The sequence below is a fragment of the Phoca vitulina genome, unplaced genomic scaffold (genome assembly GCF_004348235.1).
Source record: "Phoca vitulina isolate PV1807 unplaced genomic scaffold, GSC_HSeal_1.0 scaffold6, whole genome shotgun sequence".
NCBI lineage: Eukaryota > Metazoa > Chordata > Mammalia > Carnivora > Phocidae > Phoca > Phoca vitulina.
The window spans coordinates 31,083,130-31,101,604 of NW_022589709.1; the positions used below are offsets into that span (position 1 = coordinate 31,083,130).

An 18,475-nucleotide genomic window follows, 5' to 3' on the forward strand; every position below is an offset into this window, starting at 1 on the left:
CCCGCTGAGCCGGGAGCCCGATGTGGGACTCGATCCCATGACCCTGGGATCATGACCTGAGCCGAAGGCAGTCGCTTAACCAACTGAGCCACCCAGGCGCCCCCCAATTTTAAATTTTTATTTTATTTCTCATATTTGAGAAAAGACAGAGCGTAATTTGAAAAATATATATTTCAGAGTTTCTTTACCAAAAATAAAATTAAAGGCAAATGTTGTAACATAAAAGATATATACCAACATGGGCAATGGTGATCATGACAAAACAACTCAAACTTTCAAGAGTAGGAGACGCAGAGGTCACATTCAAGGTATTCAGCTGTTTAACAACTGCAAGACGTAAGAATCAACTAATCAGGATAGACACTGGCTCTAACAAATGGCCCAAGTATACTGGTGAAGTGTATTGGTATATACCATCTGAATATTAGTACTAAAGTTTCATAATTCACATTTGTTGATTATTTTATTGTCAGGAAAACTCTGTAATAACTAACCAGATGCATCTCAATCCAGTTTCTCCTGTTTGTCCCAAATCCAATCTTTTTAGTTACCAGCAAATGCATCTCCCAGTGATACTTTTTACAATTCATCCTGATGACTGCAGTTATCCTAGAACACTGTAATGCATATCATCTTGGGTAAAAATGTGCAAATAATTTATGTATTTTAAACAGTCCCAGCTGACTTTTCTGCACAGCCACAGATCATGAGTCCACAGCTCTTCAAATATAGAAAGTAGGTGAAGTTAAAATGAGTGGATTATTACAGAGTTGATGTTAATACCCGTTGCACACCTACCTCACATTTCTAATCTTCATTTCCATGCTTTGCTTTAGTTTTTCCATACATTCTTCCTATTTCCTTCTGCTATTTATTTAGGAAAATTTGAATATCTATTTTAGAAAAAAGTCTAAGGAATAAATAGTGTACAGAGGGCAGACAAGTGAACCAACTATTACCACAGAGGATTTTTGATACAGCTGACGTTTTATTTTCATCTTCAAAGACAACTAGGAGTTTGGTAAAAGCATGCAAGCCCTCTGCTTGAAAAACGCACTGCCATAAAAATATGGCACACTTGAGACTGGAACAAAATAAACATGGAAAATGATGAAAAAAAAGTTAGATCGAGGAGGACCTTAAATGTTAAAGCTAAGGAATATGAACCTTATCCCATCAAATGCCAAAGAATAACACTGCCCAACAGAACTTCTGCAATGATGGAAATATTCTATACTGTGCAGTCCAATATGGCAGCCAGCCAGCAGACTCGTGATTACCAAGCTCTTAAAATGTGGCTAGTGCACCTAACAAGCTGAATTTAATTTTAATTTACCGGAGTTTTTAAAAAGTCACATGTAGCTAGTTGGCTACCATATTATACAGCCATAAACCACATGTGTAAGCATAGAGAATGATCAGATTTACATTTCAGAAGGAAGACTAGCTGTTTAGTCAGGAAGGTAAGTTGAAAGAGAGAAACACTTAGAAGTGAAGAAACAACTTAGAATGCTAACACAGTAGCCAAATGATGTGAGCCTAAAGGAATGTTATATCAATGGAGCCGGCCAAGTGGTAATGTAGTCAAGAGCTATTTAGAAAATGAAACTGTATGAGTGGATGCAGAGGGTAAACAAAAGGGAGACTTGGGGTGGCTCAGGTTTCCAGTTCAAGACACTGTGTATATGTAGTCATTTACCTTTACAGAAGAGTGCAGGGAAAGTTTGGGGACAAAAATGATGGTTTCAAGTTTGAACTTTATGAGTTTGAATCATATACCCAGTAAAAGTTGGCTGGCCATACACGATGAAAACTCAGAAGGCAATCAATAGTTCAGAGGTGGTCATTAAAGAAGTGAATTTTGGGTGAATCACTCAGAACACATGGGCAGTCAAACTGCAGAGTTAAGGAAAGGACCCAGAGAATACCCAAATATAGAAGAGGTGAAAGTCATTCTCCCCCACAAACATTTAACAAATGTTTTGTCTTTCTAAAAGTGGGGCAGGGGCTTTTAGGAACCAAAGATGAATAAGATGCAGACTCTTTTCTCCAGTAAGTCAGAGGTATAAAAGAACTCTAATAGTAGGAAGAAGAGTCCATGGAGAAAGAAGTTCATGGATAACATGGAGAATAAATACTGAAAGTTAAGAAAATCAGAAGCTGAAGGAAGAGACAAAATATTGATTGATATAGGAAAGATAAGAAAGTGTCCATGAAACTGATGTGATAAGGTTACTAATTATCTCCTGCAAGGGCACTTTTAGAATGGTAGAAGTAGAGGGGAGCCTGGGTGGCTCAGTCAGTTAAGCATCTACCTTCGGCTCAGGTCATGATCCCAGGGTCCTGGGATTAAGCCCAGCATTGTTTCTCTTTCTCCCTCTGCCCATACCCCCACCACTCATGCTCTCTCCCTCTCTCTCTCATTCTCTTTCTCTCTCAAATAAAAATAAATAAATAAATTTTTTTAAAAAAAGACTAAGAATGGTAGAAGTAGAAACCAGACTTCAACAACCCAGAGGAGCAAATGAAAGGTGTGGAAATAAGAGCATTTCAGTGGAGAATACCTCTTCCCTCTCACCCATGCTATTCCCACTACATGGGCTTTATTTAGATTCTTTCTTTCCATGTCTTCTCAAGGGCCTTCCTTACCTTTCATTTCAATATTTCTTTTTCTATTGGCTCTTTTCCTACTATTAATACCTGAATATACTTCAATATTATATTCTTAAATGAACATCACCACCCCCTCCTATTCAATACTTCTCCCTGACGGCATAGCCAAAATTGTTAAGAGTGACCAAAACATATCCAAAGAGAAAAGGCTGACTGAAAATTAGATTCAGCTACAGGGAAAGTTCTTAGAGATCACTCATGTTGATTAGGAATAAAGATTCCAGCCTTCTATACAAATTATAAAGTTTTTGCTGTATTAACTGACTGTCCAAATAGCCTTGTCTGTGGGAACGAGACTCCCAAGCAGCCTACCCCAACTAGCTTAATCTCTTGCCACCATATTCCTCAAAGTTCAATTTCTTATCACAAAAAGCAGTGATACTCTTCCACTAGATGTTAAGCTCCTTGAGGAAAAATAAGACATCTTATTTATCCTTTAAGTTCCCATACCCAGACTGTTAAGTCACTCAAACTTATCCAATACCCAGAACAGTTTATTAAGAGACATAATAGTCACTCAAACTTATCATGAAATGGTTTGACTGAATTTAAAGGTAGCCAACACAATAACTTCTCCAACCACTTCTTTGCATAGTCCACATTTGGCACCATTTTACAAACATTCCCCAACCACTGTGCCATAAATGCAAATGATTTACTGATGTGACAAAACAAAAATCCCCTCTGCCCTTGGGTTGCTAACAGGGCCCAAGGTAGACAGAGATCAGGGTAAATAGTCTCAAGCATTCACTCCACATGGATATCAATTTCTAAGTGTGGATGACATGAAAAAGGTTAGGAAGGGTTACCCTGGGCCCAATACCCCCAACAAATTAACCATTTATCTCCCAAAACTCCACACCTGATGAACACTGCTTAAGTAGAGAAAATCCTATTATCACATCTAGAAAAACAAAGTGGAGAGATAGCTTTTAAAAGCACTCCCTGAAGCCAAGATTATTACAGAAGAGACAAGACCAGTGGAAGAGATCAGAAAATAGTAATGAAAGAAGAAAAATAATAGTCATTATCACTACTAAAATTCATTGAGTAGTTACTATGTGCCAGGAACTGTGTTAAGTACTTTGTATAGATTCTTGAAACAATCCTTTCTGGTAAATCCTATCATTTTCTCTATTTTACAAAACCTGGGCTGAATCTTAGATCTGCCATTTAACTCACCCAAGGATATACAGCAAGTATACTCTCATGTAAAGCTACGATTAGAACTCAGGGAATCTGACTTCTCATCAGGCTACACTGAAATGGGATCAGGACAGCATAATGAAACAGAGGTCAAGGCAGCAAAAATAACTCAAGAATTAAGTGATAAGTAACAAATGCAGCCAAACTGTTCAGAATAATGACTCCTCTGGTAGAACAAAGAACACTTGATAGTTTGAAGGTGATTAGTGACTACGGACAGATGGTCAAATTGCAGTATGCTTTTTTAGCCAGTCATAGGAACTTGTACTTTAAACTGCTGGATTAAAAAATATCTAGCAAGATGGGTATGAATAATTTATATTCCTCCTTGAAACCCAGAGCAAAGATGGATCAGGGAGGTAAACATCTCTTGTTTTTGGTAACTGTATTCTTTTCCTGTTTGTACTCATATTCCTTTATTGGTAGTATCTCTATCACAATTAACACAGTCTGGTAAGGTAATAATTAGGATTGCAACCATCTCTGCCAAGAAGTAGGCCAAATTTATTTCTCCTTCCATGGAATTCAATTCCTGAACTGAGGGACAAAGAGACTGAAAACCACTGCATATCTATATAGTTGAAATAAACTTCTGTTTTGGTTTCTTACCTCCTAAACTGCTTTAGTTCCTACTTATTACAAAAACCTAATTCTTCAGTTACTCTTTGACTTTTTGAGATTAAAAAAATACCCTTTAGTTTAAGTTAGCAGGACTGTTTTCATGTATTTAACCGAAATAGCAAGTGATACAAACAGTAACCTAATCCTTTAATATTAGAAGGAAGCAGGAAAGGAAAAGTATACATGAGATGGACAGGGATGTTATTTCTTTTTGAAAAACCTAATAACTATTTTCCCTACCTAAACATTTATTTTCCCTGTATGGTAAACCTACTTCATTTACCAGATATCTGGGTACAAACACTGCACTTAGTCCTGGGTATAAAATAAGTAAATAGCCTCTGTTCTCGTAGAGTTTCTATGAGTCTCCCAGCAACTTTGTTTCACAATGATCTGGATGTACCACTGAAACATAATCACCTTGACAATTTGGCATTTGACCACAAAGCTAAATTAGAATTTATAATATTTTAAGAGTATGACTAAACGTTTGGGGAAGGTAAGTTTCATCTGTGCAAAGAATATCAATTCTTTAAGAACGTATACTTGTTAAATGTATTTCCAAGCTCTGAGTCTCTATATAAAACATTCAACATATCCTACCTAGCTGAACAAATGGCAAACCAGGACAATTTATACTTGTTGAGAAAAATCCACTTTCCAATGATGTATCAACACATAGACTCTAAGTTCCAAGAAGGCAGGGACTTTTCTCATCTTGAGCACTGCTGATTCTCACCACAGGGCCTACCACTAGCAAACTGTAATTGCTCAAGCATATTTACTGAATAAATGGCAGTGAGTAAATACATAAATGTTACATAGTCAAAGTATTCCCTATTTTTGCCTAAAGTGAGTGATTTTCTATTGATGTCTTATGATTTTATAAGTAGTGCCGAAACCATATGTCCTCTGGGAGTATAAAAAAATAAATTCTGTAACTGAGATTCTTGTTAAGTAACCAGATGGGAAAGATATCATTACCAATCCCACATTCATAATTCAATAATGAATTGGTCCAGGAGGAACTGAGGTAGAAATATGTATGATCCAAAAAAAAAAAAAAAAAAGAACTATGTATGATCAGATTAATAGAAGTTGCTGTAAAATATCACTACTCCCTGACTGTGTCTAGGAAATAAAGAAAACCTTTGGAGGAGGAAAGGAAAGTAGGGGGTTGAGGTAGAATGCTAAATTATTTCAGGTTAGCATAGATACACTATCAATAAATGTTAAGGTTAACTCACTTTTTAAAAATAAAATTTGAGATTTTTAATATTCACAAAAACCATTATGTTTTAAACAGAAAGGTACTGTACATATAATATTCACCTGATTTTTGTCCTAAAATAAGCTAGCCATCCTTATATGCAGTATCACTTTAAATTCGTGACTTTAGTAACATGAAGCAGTATGGTAACTAGGCATGTTGAAAAAGTTCAGACAGGGCTGGGTTTCAATGCAGTTCCGCATGGCCTATTTATGTGCCCTTGGACAAATTATTTAACCTCAATTTCTTTACCTGTACAAGAATAGTGTTATTTATTTTCAAGGTTTTTGGAAGGTATTAAAATGGAAAATGCCCATGAAGTATGTGGCATTGCATCTGGTACATAAATAACTAACAAATGTTAGATATCTGATGATAAGTAAAATTTCAAAAATAATGTTTCAGTTACAAAGTAAGCTTCTTTTAAAGAAAACCAATTTAGTGTCTTAACTTATAGGTATAGGAACCATTAAATTAATATTGTGTATTTGCTAGAAACTAAGTTTTAATAGGACCTGGCTTTTATTATTTTTCCAGAGCATCCTGTACATTCTTTATTATCTACATGATTGTTTGATTAGTGTCTCTCTGCTCCTCTAGTCTGTAAGTGCCATGGAGGCAGAAACACCTATTTTGCTCACATTAGATCCCCAGTACCCAGTTCTGAGCAACTAAATAAATACTGACTGCCTGAATGAAGGCTATTATACTAAATTTCATGCTCATCTCCACTACACAAAATAGCTTTCTTTCCCCATTTTACATCAGGAGATATTAAACTAGAAAGGTTAAGTGACTTGCTAAAGATCAGAGAGGAAAAGTGTCAGGACTGGAATCTAAGCCTTAGTCTCCTAATACACCATATTGAATACAAAATGAAAAAGCATCAGTGCCATGGCATGAAAAAAGAAATAATTCCTTGTTTTAAAGGCAAGGGCTATTCTTCACAAAGTTATACCAAAATTGCTTGCTAAAAAAATAATGACCCTGCAATTTTTTTTCTTGCTTTATTGATTTTACTGTGAGAAGAATGTCCTACAGAGAGAAAGGAAATCTAAGTATTAATTGAGATCCTCATTCCTCCTTGTTCTATCAGTAAGAAGCAATTGCCATTAAATTTCCAAATCTTTACCACCTACTTATAACAATATATATATAAAAAAGAATGCTCATTTATTAGACAACTACTTATTCAGTGCCTATCATATGTTGTACATAATGTTCAGCACTTAGGATATAGTACAGAGTAAGACAGACAAGGAGCCTCTTCTCATAGAGACTATATATTTTAATCTTAGGAAGCCTACTCTTTTCCTTGTATATATTTTTCAATTTCTATGGAGATAATCTAATTGTTTTTTGGAATATTTTCAGCCTCAAAGTGAATTATTATTATTTCCAGTCACATATTCATTATAACTAAATTAGATTAAAACAAAACAACTTATAAGTTTCATGGAGTTCAAGTATTTTACAAATAAAATATTCTCAGTGTTACCACCTAAGAGTTAAGGAAATGATTTTTGCCCATTCTTTCCCCCCAGCACAAATAAACTATAATGTTGGTGTGCTGTTACATGTACTTTCAAAGTGGGGAGCCAAAATGGGCATTCACCAAAATAAATAGTTTTTATCCCATAATCTTTAAGCAAATATATGAGTTCTGAACACTGCCCAAACACTGTTAGCATCAATCAAGCCTGGGGCATCAGGTAGCCAACTAAATTTAGAATTTGAACTGAATGTTCATATATCAGATGATGGTTAAAAAATGAATAAATGAATGTATTAGATGCTGGTTAACTGATTAGGTGCAGTTTTTCTTAGCTATAGTTCAGAATTTGGCTAACATAAAATATGTTAGTGAACCATCCAATGGAATCATACTGAAGACTGTACCCTTCCAAGATTTACAGAACTGAAGATAGAAAATCAATGGCAATAAACATTTATATATAAGATTATAAATTACATAGAAGAAAAATGAAAAGATAAGGATCATCCCAAAAAAGTTATCATCAGACCCATAATTTCCAAGCATAAGAAACATAATACTCAGGGTACTCTGGGTCTTTATAGGAACTATACAGATAGTATTAAATAACAGTGAGAAAAATAATTTCTGCTTCAATTTTCTTCTAATCTTTATATCAAGAAGAAAGTCTCATATGGTGGCTATATTTTTAACACCTCATGAACATGTTCTCACTTCTCCTTTAACAGAATGTAGATCTGGATTTGCCGGCTTTGTGAACCAATAGTATCTAGATCAGATAATGCTGTTTACACTAGTGGTTCTCAAATGTTTTGGTCTTGGGATTCCTTTACACTCTTAAAAATTATTCAGTACTCCAAAGAACTTATGTTTTCTGTGGATTATACATATCAATATTTAATATATGAAACCTAAGACACATTATAATATTTATCATTTAAAATAATAAGTCCATTACATGTTAACATAACTTTTTTATGAAAAACTATACTGTATGGCGACTAACATAACATAATAAAATAAAATTTAAAAAAAAGAAAAATACATTTGTCAAAAAGAAAACGAAAAAAGGTGAAAAATGGCACTGATAGAGACTTTTTCAAATCCCTTTAATGTCTGGCTTAAACAAATAGAACTAGATAGAAAAAGGAAAACAGCCAGGTGTTCATATTTTCTCCTGCATTCAATCATTTGCAATATATATAAAGAAAATCCAGGTTCCCACACATATGAACCTGGAAGAGGGAGGAGCATTTTAATAGTCTTCTCAAATACTAGTGTTAATTTTTTTTTAATACTACACCAAAACTCCACAAGAGGTAAAAACTACTTAGACAGTGCTCCCTCAGCTCTTTTCTTGGCTGAATCTTTCAAATAGTGACGTCTTGGCTCTATATGTCAGCTCTTCAGAAAGATAGTCACCATCTAACCCACTTAATAATCTTAGTATAGATTTTCAACCTTATAATCTTATTATAGATTTCTTCCAAGTCAATCTTATTACATGGAATATTTAAATATCATAACTGATGCCATAAAACGATTTCACTTCAGTAATAAAAAAAATGTATCAAATGAAGGTGACAGATAACAATAATAAATGTCATTAATTTGATTATATAATTCCTTTTCTACTTTATATGGCATTAAGTAGAATAATAAGTGATTGATTAATCATCTACTTGTATTCATAACCTGGTACTTAAACAACATAATGACCTGGTCTACTTAATCCAAAGGTTGAGTATATGTCAGATCTAGACCTCTTGTTAAGGGGGAAAAAGAGGGAAAAATATTCAAACAAAGAGTGGAATTTATAATCATAGATATTAGACCCCATGGAACACAAGATAAATCACTTTATTCCTCTGAGTCATTTTCCTCACAGTTAAGGTGAAAGGTGTCATTTAAGTCACCATATATGTTCCAAATTTGAAATTTAAAGAATTCTATAATCTAGCATTCTATAGTAAGAATAGGCTCAAATGACTTATTTGGTAAATTTAAACTTTTGAATGACATAGAACTATTATTTATAGATGAATTCATTTTAGAAAGGCTTTTTTGGTAAGTGAAATATCAAATTTACCCATTTACAAATTCAAAATTTTGTAAATTTGAAGTCAGATATGTTTAGTTTCATTAGGTATTAAATATTTGCTCCAATATTAAAATTGAATATATTTGACATTTTTTCTTTTGCTGCATAGGTTTTCCATCTTATCATGCAATTGTTAACATTTTGCATTGAAATACTTTGTGTCATGCAAAATGAGTGCTAAATCTTTCCAATTAATGGGGTACACGGCATAGATTGAACCATACAAAACTGTTACTTTTCCAGGTCAAAAACAGTGGAATGTGGGAAACTTCATATATTATAATCTAATTATTTATGTGGCAGATTAAAGACCAATATGAGAAACTGCTCATAAGGAATAACTTTTCTTCTAAATTGTATAAATTTTAAAAAAATTTTTAATTTTATAAATTTTTAATTTTATAAAATATCCATAAGGTCTTTCTGCACTACTATTAATCCAAATAATACTAATTTCCTAGTAAGTGAGAGTATTTTACAAAGAACTCTAGGTCTCACAGATGCTACTAATAGGAATCCTGTCCTTAGGAGGCTTGCATTCTGATAGGCAAAATGACAAAGTACACAACAATATATAGAGTAGAAAGAGAGAAGTATTAGAAGATAGTGTGGTCAATACAAGATTGCTTCGTCTTCAAGGAAAGTGTGCCCTTTGCGCAAGGTAAAGAGATTTGGAGGTGAGGTATTAATTTATAATTTATAAATGAAAGAGAGTAACTACTTGGTGGTTTAACTTCTTCCAATGGTACCACAGGCTTTTAAAGACAAACATCACAATCGCACTCAGGCAGGCATCTCTGATAATGGGGACAAGCAGGTGCAACGCCAGGTCACAGAAATCTGCCTTGCTAGATCACCAGGCAGCCCATCCCAGGCCTGCAGGGGAAGCTCATGGAGGCTTCGCCTCACCTGACTGTCCTGACGACGAAGTACACCAGCACCGCGCCGCTCACCACCATCAACACGGTCAGAGCCCGCTGGGTCATAGGCTTGTCGCCGGGGTTGGGGCTCACAGCAAGGCTCCCACCCACTGAGTCTTCTTCCCCCGCCTTCCCTCCGGAGTCTTCCGCTGAAAGCCCCGCCCGGGGGCTACTGCCATTGCCGCCCTCAGCGCCCCGCGGCCCTGCGGCTTCTGCCGGAGCGCCGCCCAGGAACTGGGCGACAGTGGGGCCGGGAGGCAGGGGCGGCCGGGTCCGCGGCCCGCGGTCCGGAGGCCCAAGGTCCGGTGCGGCCTCGGCCGCCTGCAGCAGCAAAGTCAAAGGCCCTCCCAAACCTGGCAGCAATAGCAGCAGCAGGAGGGCGGAGGCCAAGAGGTGGCTGAGACAGCAACTGCAGTGCGGGACCTTCATCGTCCCCGGACCGCCCTCTCACCACGCGGGAGCCGCCAGGCCCGCCGCCCTGGCTCCAGGAGGAACCATGGGCGCAGTGGAGAACGAAGAAGTGACCAAATCCTGAACTGAGGCCCGGCCCTAGCAGGTGGCAGGAGCAGCAGCAGCGGCAGCGACAGCTGCCAGGACAACCGGAAGTTCGTACATCTCAGCAGCCGGTGATACTACGGACGCTTTAGGTTGCTAACAAGTAGGGGCAGGCGCGTTCAATGACGTCAGGCGCGCACGGTCTTCTGCGCACGCGCCCTGCCAGAAAGCACGGACAAGCTCTGCGCTTTGGTCAGAAGTAGGAAGTAAGAAAGTAAGCAAAGGAAGGTTGTGTAAAGTAACAGCAACTATGCTTAGGGAACCCTGAGAGATTGGAAGCTCATAATTGAGTTCCTTGGTGCAAAACTGCAGAAACACAGCTAATCATTGGTCAAGACGGGCTTGACTTTCCCTCAGCTCAGGTATAAATTATGGACCTCTTTCTGACTGCCTCTAAGACTACCTCCCTTTCCTTAGAGCATTTACTTTAGACACTTGTGATTGTAAATTCATTCTCTGTCCTTCTGAGATAGAAATACTTTTAAAAGTTCGTGCCAGTTTTACAGCCAAGGGCTGTCTTTTTAAAAGAACATCTTTTTGAAATGTAATCAAAGAAGACAGCCACCCTTCTCTCTCCCAGTCTCTGTGGAAGGGTAGGAGAGCCTGACTCAGGCTCGCACCTTGTGCCAAATTGTAAAACTACCTTCTGTCACGAAACTAAGGTAAAAAGGAAGCGTTTCCTTTGGGGAAGGCCAATTAGTAAACACAGGTGGTTTATGATGCACCCTACCCCAGCTTTTAAAATCTCCAGCAGTTTCCAAGGACGTAAGCTGGAATAGGGTTGTGGCCTATTGCCATAATTTTGAATAAAACCTTCCTTATCTATTTAATTTTGACATCAGTAACGTGGAATTTTGGGTTGAGCGGATTATTAACAAACAACGCCTGACCAGAACCTGAAGTTAACATTTGTTCTTTTTTTTTTCCCCCAAAGATTTTATTTATTTATTAAAGAGAGAGAGAGTGCGAGAGCATGAGCAGGGGGAGGGGCAGAGGGAGAAGCAGTTTCCCCGCTTAGGAGAGAACCCCATGGGGGGCTTGATCCCAGGACCCTGGAATCATGACCTGAGCCTAAGACAGACACTTAACCAACTGAGCCACCCAGGCGCCCATCATTTGTTCTTTTTTTTTAAAAAAACTTATTCATTCAACAAGTTGATTAGAATTTCTACTCCTTGCTTAGCAGTGTGCTAAAATATGAGTATCTGACAGTAGACAAATAAGATGTGATCCTTGCTCTTATAGCACTTAAGTTCAAATAGAGACAGCACAAAAAGTAATTGTACTCATTCTGAACTCTGAAGTGTGTGTTATAAATGACAAGTACAAGGTCTATAGTAAAACTTTGGTAAAGGGCTATTTTAGTTAGCATGGATGGGATAATATCTTTTAGCTACTTTATGCTTTAGCTTGAAGTAACAGAGTAATGCAATTGCTCCTGCCTGGTAAGATTGCAGGGACTAGGCATCTTAATGCTGGGTTGCAGTGCGAAGAGCATTAGTGACACACCATAATTTTAGCTTCCAACCTGGCCTTCATCAGTAATAAAATGGCTGTTTGGATTTTCTATCTCCCTATTCACAACTTTCTTCAGAGCCATATATGGAAGAGGGTTGGTATTTAATGCTCCCTTCCACCTTTCAAAAAGTCCAATATACAACAAATTAAAAAACAAAACAAAACAAATGCATCATCCTTCCTTCCTTACCATATGTCATTTTACCAGCGTGTACTTCATCTTCATTGATGGCATTATTCTTCTCTCATATGCTTAAGCGTGAAATCTTGGAGTCATCCTTCACCATCGGTTTACCATCTGCATCAATCCTTGCCAGTAACTGGGACATACAAAGTGCTAAATAATTGAAGTAGCAAAGTCAAACTAATGCTTCCAAATGATTAGAGTATATTATGTTTTAATTTTTCTCCAAATGTGACTCTCAGCCACCTGAATCAGAATCAGAAATGGAATATGTTTAAACTGTAGGTTCTAGGTCACTATTCCAGAAATCCTGAGCTAGAATTCTTGGGAATGGGGACAAAGACTATCTACACGTTTTTATTAAGGTCTCAGAGTGATTTTCATTTGCACTAAAGTTTAAAGATTTATTTCCTTTCCCTTGCCACCTGCCTCCAGATGTTGTCAAATTATCCACTTAGTCCTAACATCTTTTTCATTAATTAACGATTTTCTCCTGTGCTTCTGACAAGGAATCATTTTTTTATCTTACTAGGGTTGTCCTGTAGCCTGCTTGGGTCCCAGCCCTTTCTACCTTCAATTAAACTTTATATATTACTGTGAGGGTAAACTTTCTTTTTTTTTTCCTTTTTTAAATTTTATTTTATTATGTTATGTTAATAACCATGCATTACATCATTAGTTTTTGAAGTAGTGTTCCATGATTCATTGTTTGCGTATAACACCCAGTGCTCCATTCAATACATGCCCTCTTTAATACCCATCACCAGGTTAACCCATTCCCACACTCCCCTCCCCTCTAGAACCCTCAGTTTGTTTTCTCAGAGTCTATAGTCTCTCATGGTTCATCTCCCCCTCCAATTCCCCCCCTTCATTTTTCCCTTCCAACTATCTTCTTTTTTTTTTTTAACATATAATTTATTATTTGTTTTGGAGGTACAGGTCTGTGATTCAACAGTCTTGCACAATTCACAGCACTCACCATAGCACATACCCTCCCCAATGTCTATCACCCAGCCACCCCATCCCTCCCACCCCCCACCACTCCAGCAACACTCAGTTTCTTTCCTGAGATTAAGACTTCCTTATATCAGTGAGATCATATGATACATGTCTTTCTCTGATTGACTTATTTCGCTGAGCATAATACCCTCCAGTTCCCTCCACGTCGTTGCAAATGGCAAGATTTCATTCCTTTTGATGGCTGCATAATATTCCATTGTATATATATACCACATCTTCTTTATTCATTCATCTGTCAAAGGACATCTTGGCTCTTTCCATAGTTTGGCTATTGTGGACATTGCTGCTATAAACATTGGGGTGCACATACCCCTTTGGATCCCTACATTTGTATCTTTGGGGTAAATACCCAGTAGTGCAATTGCTGGGTCGTAGGGTAGCTCTATTTTCAACTTTTTGAAGAACCTCCATACTGTTTTCCAGAGTAACTGCACCAGCTTGCATTCCCACTAACAGTGTAGGAGGGTTCCCCTTTCTCTGCATCCCCGCCAACATCTGTCGTTTCCTGACTTGTTAATTTTAGCCATTCTGACTGGTGTAGGTGGTATCTCATTGAAGTTTTGATTTGGATTTCCCTGATGCTGGGCGATGTTGAGCGTCTTTTCATGTGCTTGTTGGCCATCTGTATGTTTTCTTTGGAGAAATGTCTGTTCATGTCTTCTGCCCACTTCTTGATTGGATTATTTGTTCTTTGGGTGTTGAGTTTGATAAGTTCTTTATAGATTTTGGATACTAGCCCTTTATCTGATATGTCATTTGCAAATATCTTCTCCCCTTCTTTCGGTTGTCTTTTGGTTTTGTTGACTGTTTCTTTTGCTGTGCAAAAGCTTTTTATCTTGATGAAGTCCCAATAGTTCATTTTTGCCCTTGCTTCCCTTGCCTTTGGTGATGTTTCTAGGAAGAAGTTGCTGCAGCTGAGGTCGAAGAGGTTGCTTTCAAGCTCAGATTTCTCCTAAAAAAAAAAAAAAACAAAAACAAAAACAAAAAAACAAACAAACAAAAAAAACTAACACCAAGTAGATTTTCCAGAGATTCTGAGTCCTCAGCAACAGTGATCTTAAGCATGCAAAGCATCTACAAATTATTGTGTTCTTGGAAGAACACTATTATTTGCAAAGTATAATGGAAAAAAAATATTTTCAATTTCATCACAGGAACTAGGAGCAGGAATCCTGGGAGAAAATACTGTATTTTGCTTGTGTAATATAAAATGACAATTTGGGCCACACATGTCTATTTAAAAAGCATTATCATACTAGGTATAATTAGTGTTTCTGAATTGGTTCTGTTAATAATAATACCTCATGTTCATTTACTTGTTTTCATTTGGCTTGCAAACAAAATTGTGCCAACCAATAGAGATTTAAAAACACATAGGGAAGAAAAAATCTTATAACAAGGAATTTATATAAATTTACTTAAATTAATCTGCATACTGGGAAAAGGCCACCATTATTCTGATTTATTAAGGAACACCTCAGCTGACATACAACAGTCTTCTGTGAAAATATAGTTAAAAACCACTGGCCTGCTGGGAAAAATCTAAATCCTTCAGTTTGGTATAAATACTAATTAAGCATCTATTATGTACTAGATTTCATATTATCATATGTTAAACTATTATCTGTTTAATCCTCACAAAAAAAACCACATTATTATGCCTGTTTTATAATTAAGGAAACTGAGACACAGGATAATCAGTCATGAAAATCTGCTGAATGAAAATAGAGCTGGGCAGTGAATGCAGGCAGTCTAGCAGTAGAGGTGGGCTTTTCCTCCTACATTTCTATCTTCTCCTAATTAGAAGTTTCCAATATTTGAGTCTAGCTTATTGTCTCAACCAGCTTTGCTGGAATCAGTGCTGCATAACCAATACCAAAAGATCTCAATGGCATATAGCAAATAAGCATTTATTTCTCACACCTTTGGTAAAGCTGAGATTGACTGATAGAAGCTGACTCTGTATAGGCTTGGTTCTAGGCCACAGATTTAGTTCATTTTTACTCCAGGTACCTCTCATTCTTCTGGGATCTCATAGCTTTCTGGGTCATGTTCTTCTCAAGTCTAAGATCAGAACTTCATGAAACAGAGTGGGTGAGTGGAAAGGCTATGGAAGCCATGTGTGTCTTTTTTTTTTTTTTTTTTTAGCCGCTCTTTACACAAAATTCTACCTGATGCCCTTGACATGCATATCATTGGAGGGAAATGTTACATGGCCACTTCTGGCTTGCAGGAATCTGGGAATTTTAATATTTAGTTGGATGTATTCTAGTCTCTAGCTAAATTCTATTTGTTACAAAGAAAAAGAGGAAATTTATATTGATAGGCATTTCATTTTTAGTTCACTCTAATAGCAAACAAGGTTTAGTAAGTGTTTCCTGGTGTCAAAATCCCTTTGCTTGTCCATTAAGGGTGAGGGAAGGTAGGAGGATGGTTCAACTATCATAGTCATTCATAGTCATATCTGGCAGAAAGAATGTCTTACATTTTAAGGGGCAGAAACTTTCATATCAGGGGACTGTCTATATCCTGAAATCCTAAAAGAAATAGAGTTAAATAGTCCAGAAAAAAAGAATATGAAGTGATTATGTAACCAGGAGGCCAAGAGAATTTACTGTAAGCTAGAATATGGAAGCAGAATTGGAATGTCAGATAGACAGCTAAAGGGCAACAGTTCAAGAATAAGAGGATGGATGGGGCGCCTGGGTGGCTCAGTCGTTAAGCGTCTGCCTTCGGCTCAGGTCATGATCCCAGGGTCCTGGGATCGAGCCCCGCATCAGGCTCCCTGCTCTGCGGGAAGCCTGCTTCTCCCTCTCCCACTCCCCCTGCTTGTGTTCCCTCTCTCGCTGTGTCTCTCTCTGTCAAGTAAATAAATAAAATCTTTAAAAAAAAAAAAAAAAGAATAAGAGGATGGTGCTGTTGGGGTAGGCACTGCATAACAAGGAGGAACATGAACAAATGTCAGAATTAAATATCTAAAAGAAAATGGCCACACAAATGGGCTATGGTTCCTGAGAGGAAAGAAATAGGTGATTGCACAGTTGCTCGGAACCTCTGCTTAGGGAAAATTTCCCACCTCCAGTGCAGTGACCTGAAATTCAGTCAGCATATGGAAGTCTCTCTCTCTCATCTAAGGAGGCAGAGATGAGAGTTCTGGATGGTTGAAGTGGTTGGAATCTGTGGGGCAGGAGATTAAGGAAAGGAGTCTATAGAGGTCATGCAATTCATATGGGGGTTTCCTATAAGTCCTTGACTGAGAGCTGGGCTAGACAACCATAGACATGGCTACTCAAGTCTTATAAGAGAGTGACTGCTACAGAGGTGAGAGCAGAATAGAGATATTAAGATATTAAGGAGTGCTGGGGACTTTGGAATTTTGACCCAGACATACTGAATAGACCTTAACACCTCCTAACAACATGGAAATCAGGCCAAACAACAGCTGTGTGAAAAAGGCCACACCCAGAGAAAGGCCCACTCTAGACCCACTTTAAAAAGCTTAAAGCCAATCCCTAATAAGATTCTTAGAGGAGACAGAGTTTGGAGATTGAACCTCTCCAGTTTGGAGGGACTTGGAACACAGAAGTTATAGTCTCTGGAACAGAGATATAAAGATTGAAGAAAAATGAACAGAACCTCATGACCTCATGGGACAATATTACGCAGTTTAATATATATACATTGGAGCTCCAAAAGTAAAATCAGAATATAGCGAGGCAATAAAATATTTTTAAAAAATGACAACTGAAAAACATTCACTTATAGTGCCAGGAAGATCAGAGAGCAGTAAGCAAGGTAAATAAGAAAACCACATTTAGGCATATCAGAGTCATATAGACAGTCACAAATATCAGCGTCCAAAATAGAAAATCTTGAAAAGAGATCTAGAAAAAAAAAATGCATTACATACCAAAAGAGAAAAAAAGATAGAAATGGAGGCATGCATTTCGGTAGAAACAATGGAGACCAGAAGACAATGCAATGGCATCTTCAGGGTGCTAAAAGTAATTTTTAAAAAAGCTATTAATTTTGGGGCGCCTGGGTGGCTCAGTCGTTAAGCATCTGCCTTCGGCTCAGGTCATGATCTCAGGGTCCTGGGATCAAGCTGCATCAGGCTCCCTGCTCAGTGGGGAGACTGCTTCTCCCTCTCTGGCTTCTCCCTCTCCTGCTTCCCCTGCTTGTGTTCCCTCTCTTGCTCTCTCTCTCTCTGTCAAATAAATAAATAAAATCTTTTAAAAAAATAAAAAAAAAGCTATTAATTTTGAATTATATAGTGGTCAAATTACCTTCCAAAAACTATGATGAAATAAAGATATTTTCAAGCAAATGAAATACAAATGCTGTTGTATAACATTGGGTTAAAATTTTACAAATATTAAGTTAAATAATTACCCTTCAATAAGCAAAATGCATTTTTAAAATTTATTCATCCATAGGACTAAATAACACAAAACTTATTCCATGTAATAGAATCTACACTAGTTAACCTCAACTGCGTTACTGGTTTTTATTGGACACAAATTGGCATATCTAACTTCTCTGCCAGGCTTTGTAAAGAAAAAACAATAAAAACAATAAATGAGCTTATATATGGTAAGGGTAGAAAATCACCAATGTTATAAAAATAATAAGTTACTGCAAGAATTCATGATCTTAATTTTACTTGATTGTATCTGAATTCCATATGTCTAACGTAAATTTATCCTTAAACAATTCCCTCAAACAGGTAAAACAAGAGTGTCTAATTGTGCAGAACTCTTCTGTATTATGTATTGACAAATCAGGGTCTTTTTATATCATTTTACACAAAACTACTCCTACCAAAATGGGGCAGTGTTAGTGAGATTTTAGTATTTCTAAAATTCTCTGCTCTTAAAGAGTTTTAAATTGAGAGATAAAATTGAAATAAGAT

General features: G+C 37.1%; 1 protein-coding gene across 9 annotated transcripts in view; it reads right to left on the bottom strand.

The window, feature by feature from the left end:
- Window positions 1-10,931, bottom strand: part of FAM174A (family with sequence similarity 174 member A) — a 191,957-nt gene extending 181,026 nt beyond the window's left edge. For 7 of the 9 annotated variants that reach the window (XR_004299363.1, XR_004299361.1, XR_004299362.1 and 4 more), the window contains exon 1: window positions 10,276-10,931. Coding sequence is in view for 3 of the 9 variants with exons in the window: in XM_032403934.1 (XP_032259825.1) it covers window positions 10,276-10,715 (440 nt within the window). In the remaining 6 variants the exon portion in view is untranslated. The remainder of the gene's footprint in view (window positions 1-10,275) is intronic. The other 2 variants (XR_004299365.1, XR_004299364.1) reach the window with 1 other exon arrangement.
- Between the last annotated feature and the right edge of the window lie 7,544 nt (window positions 10,932-18,475).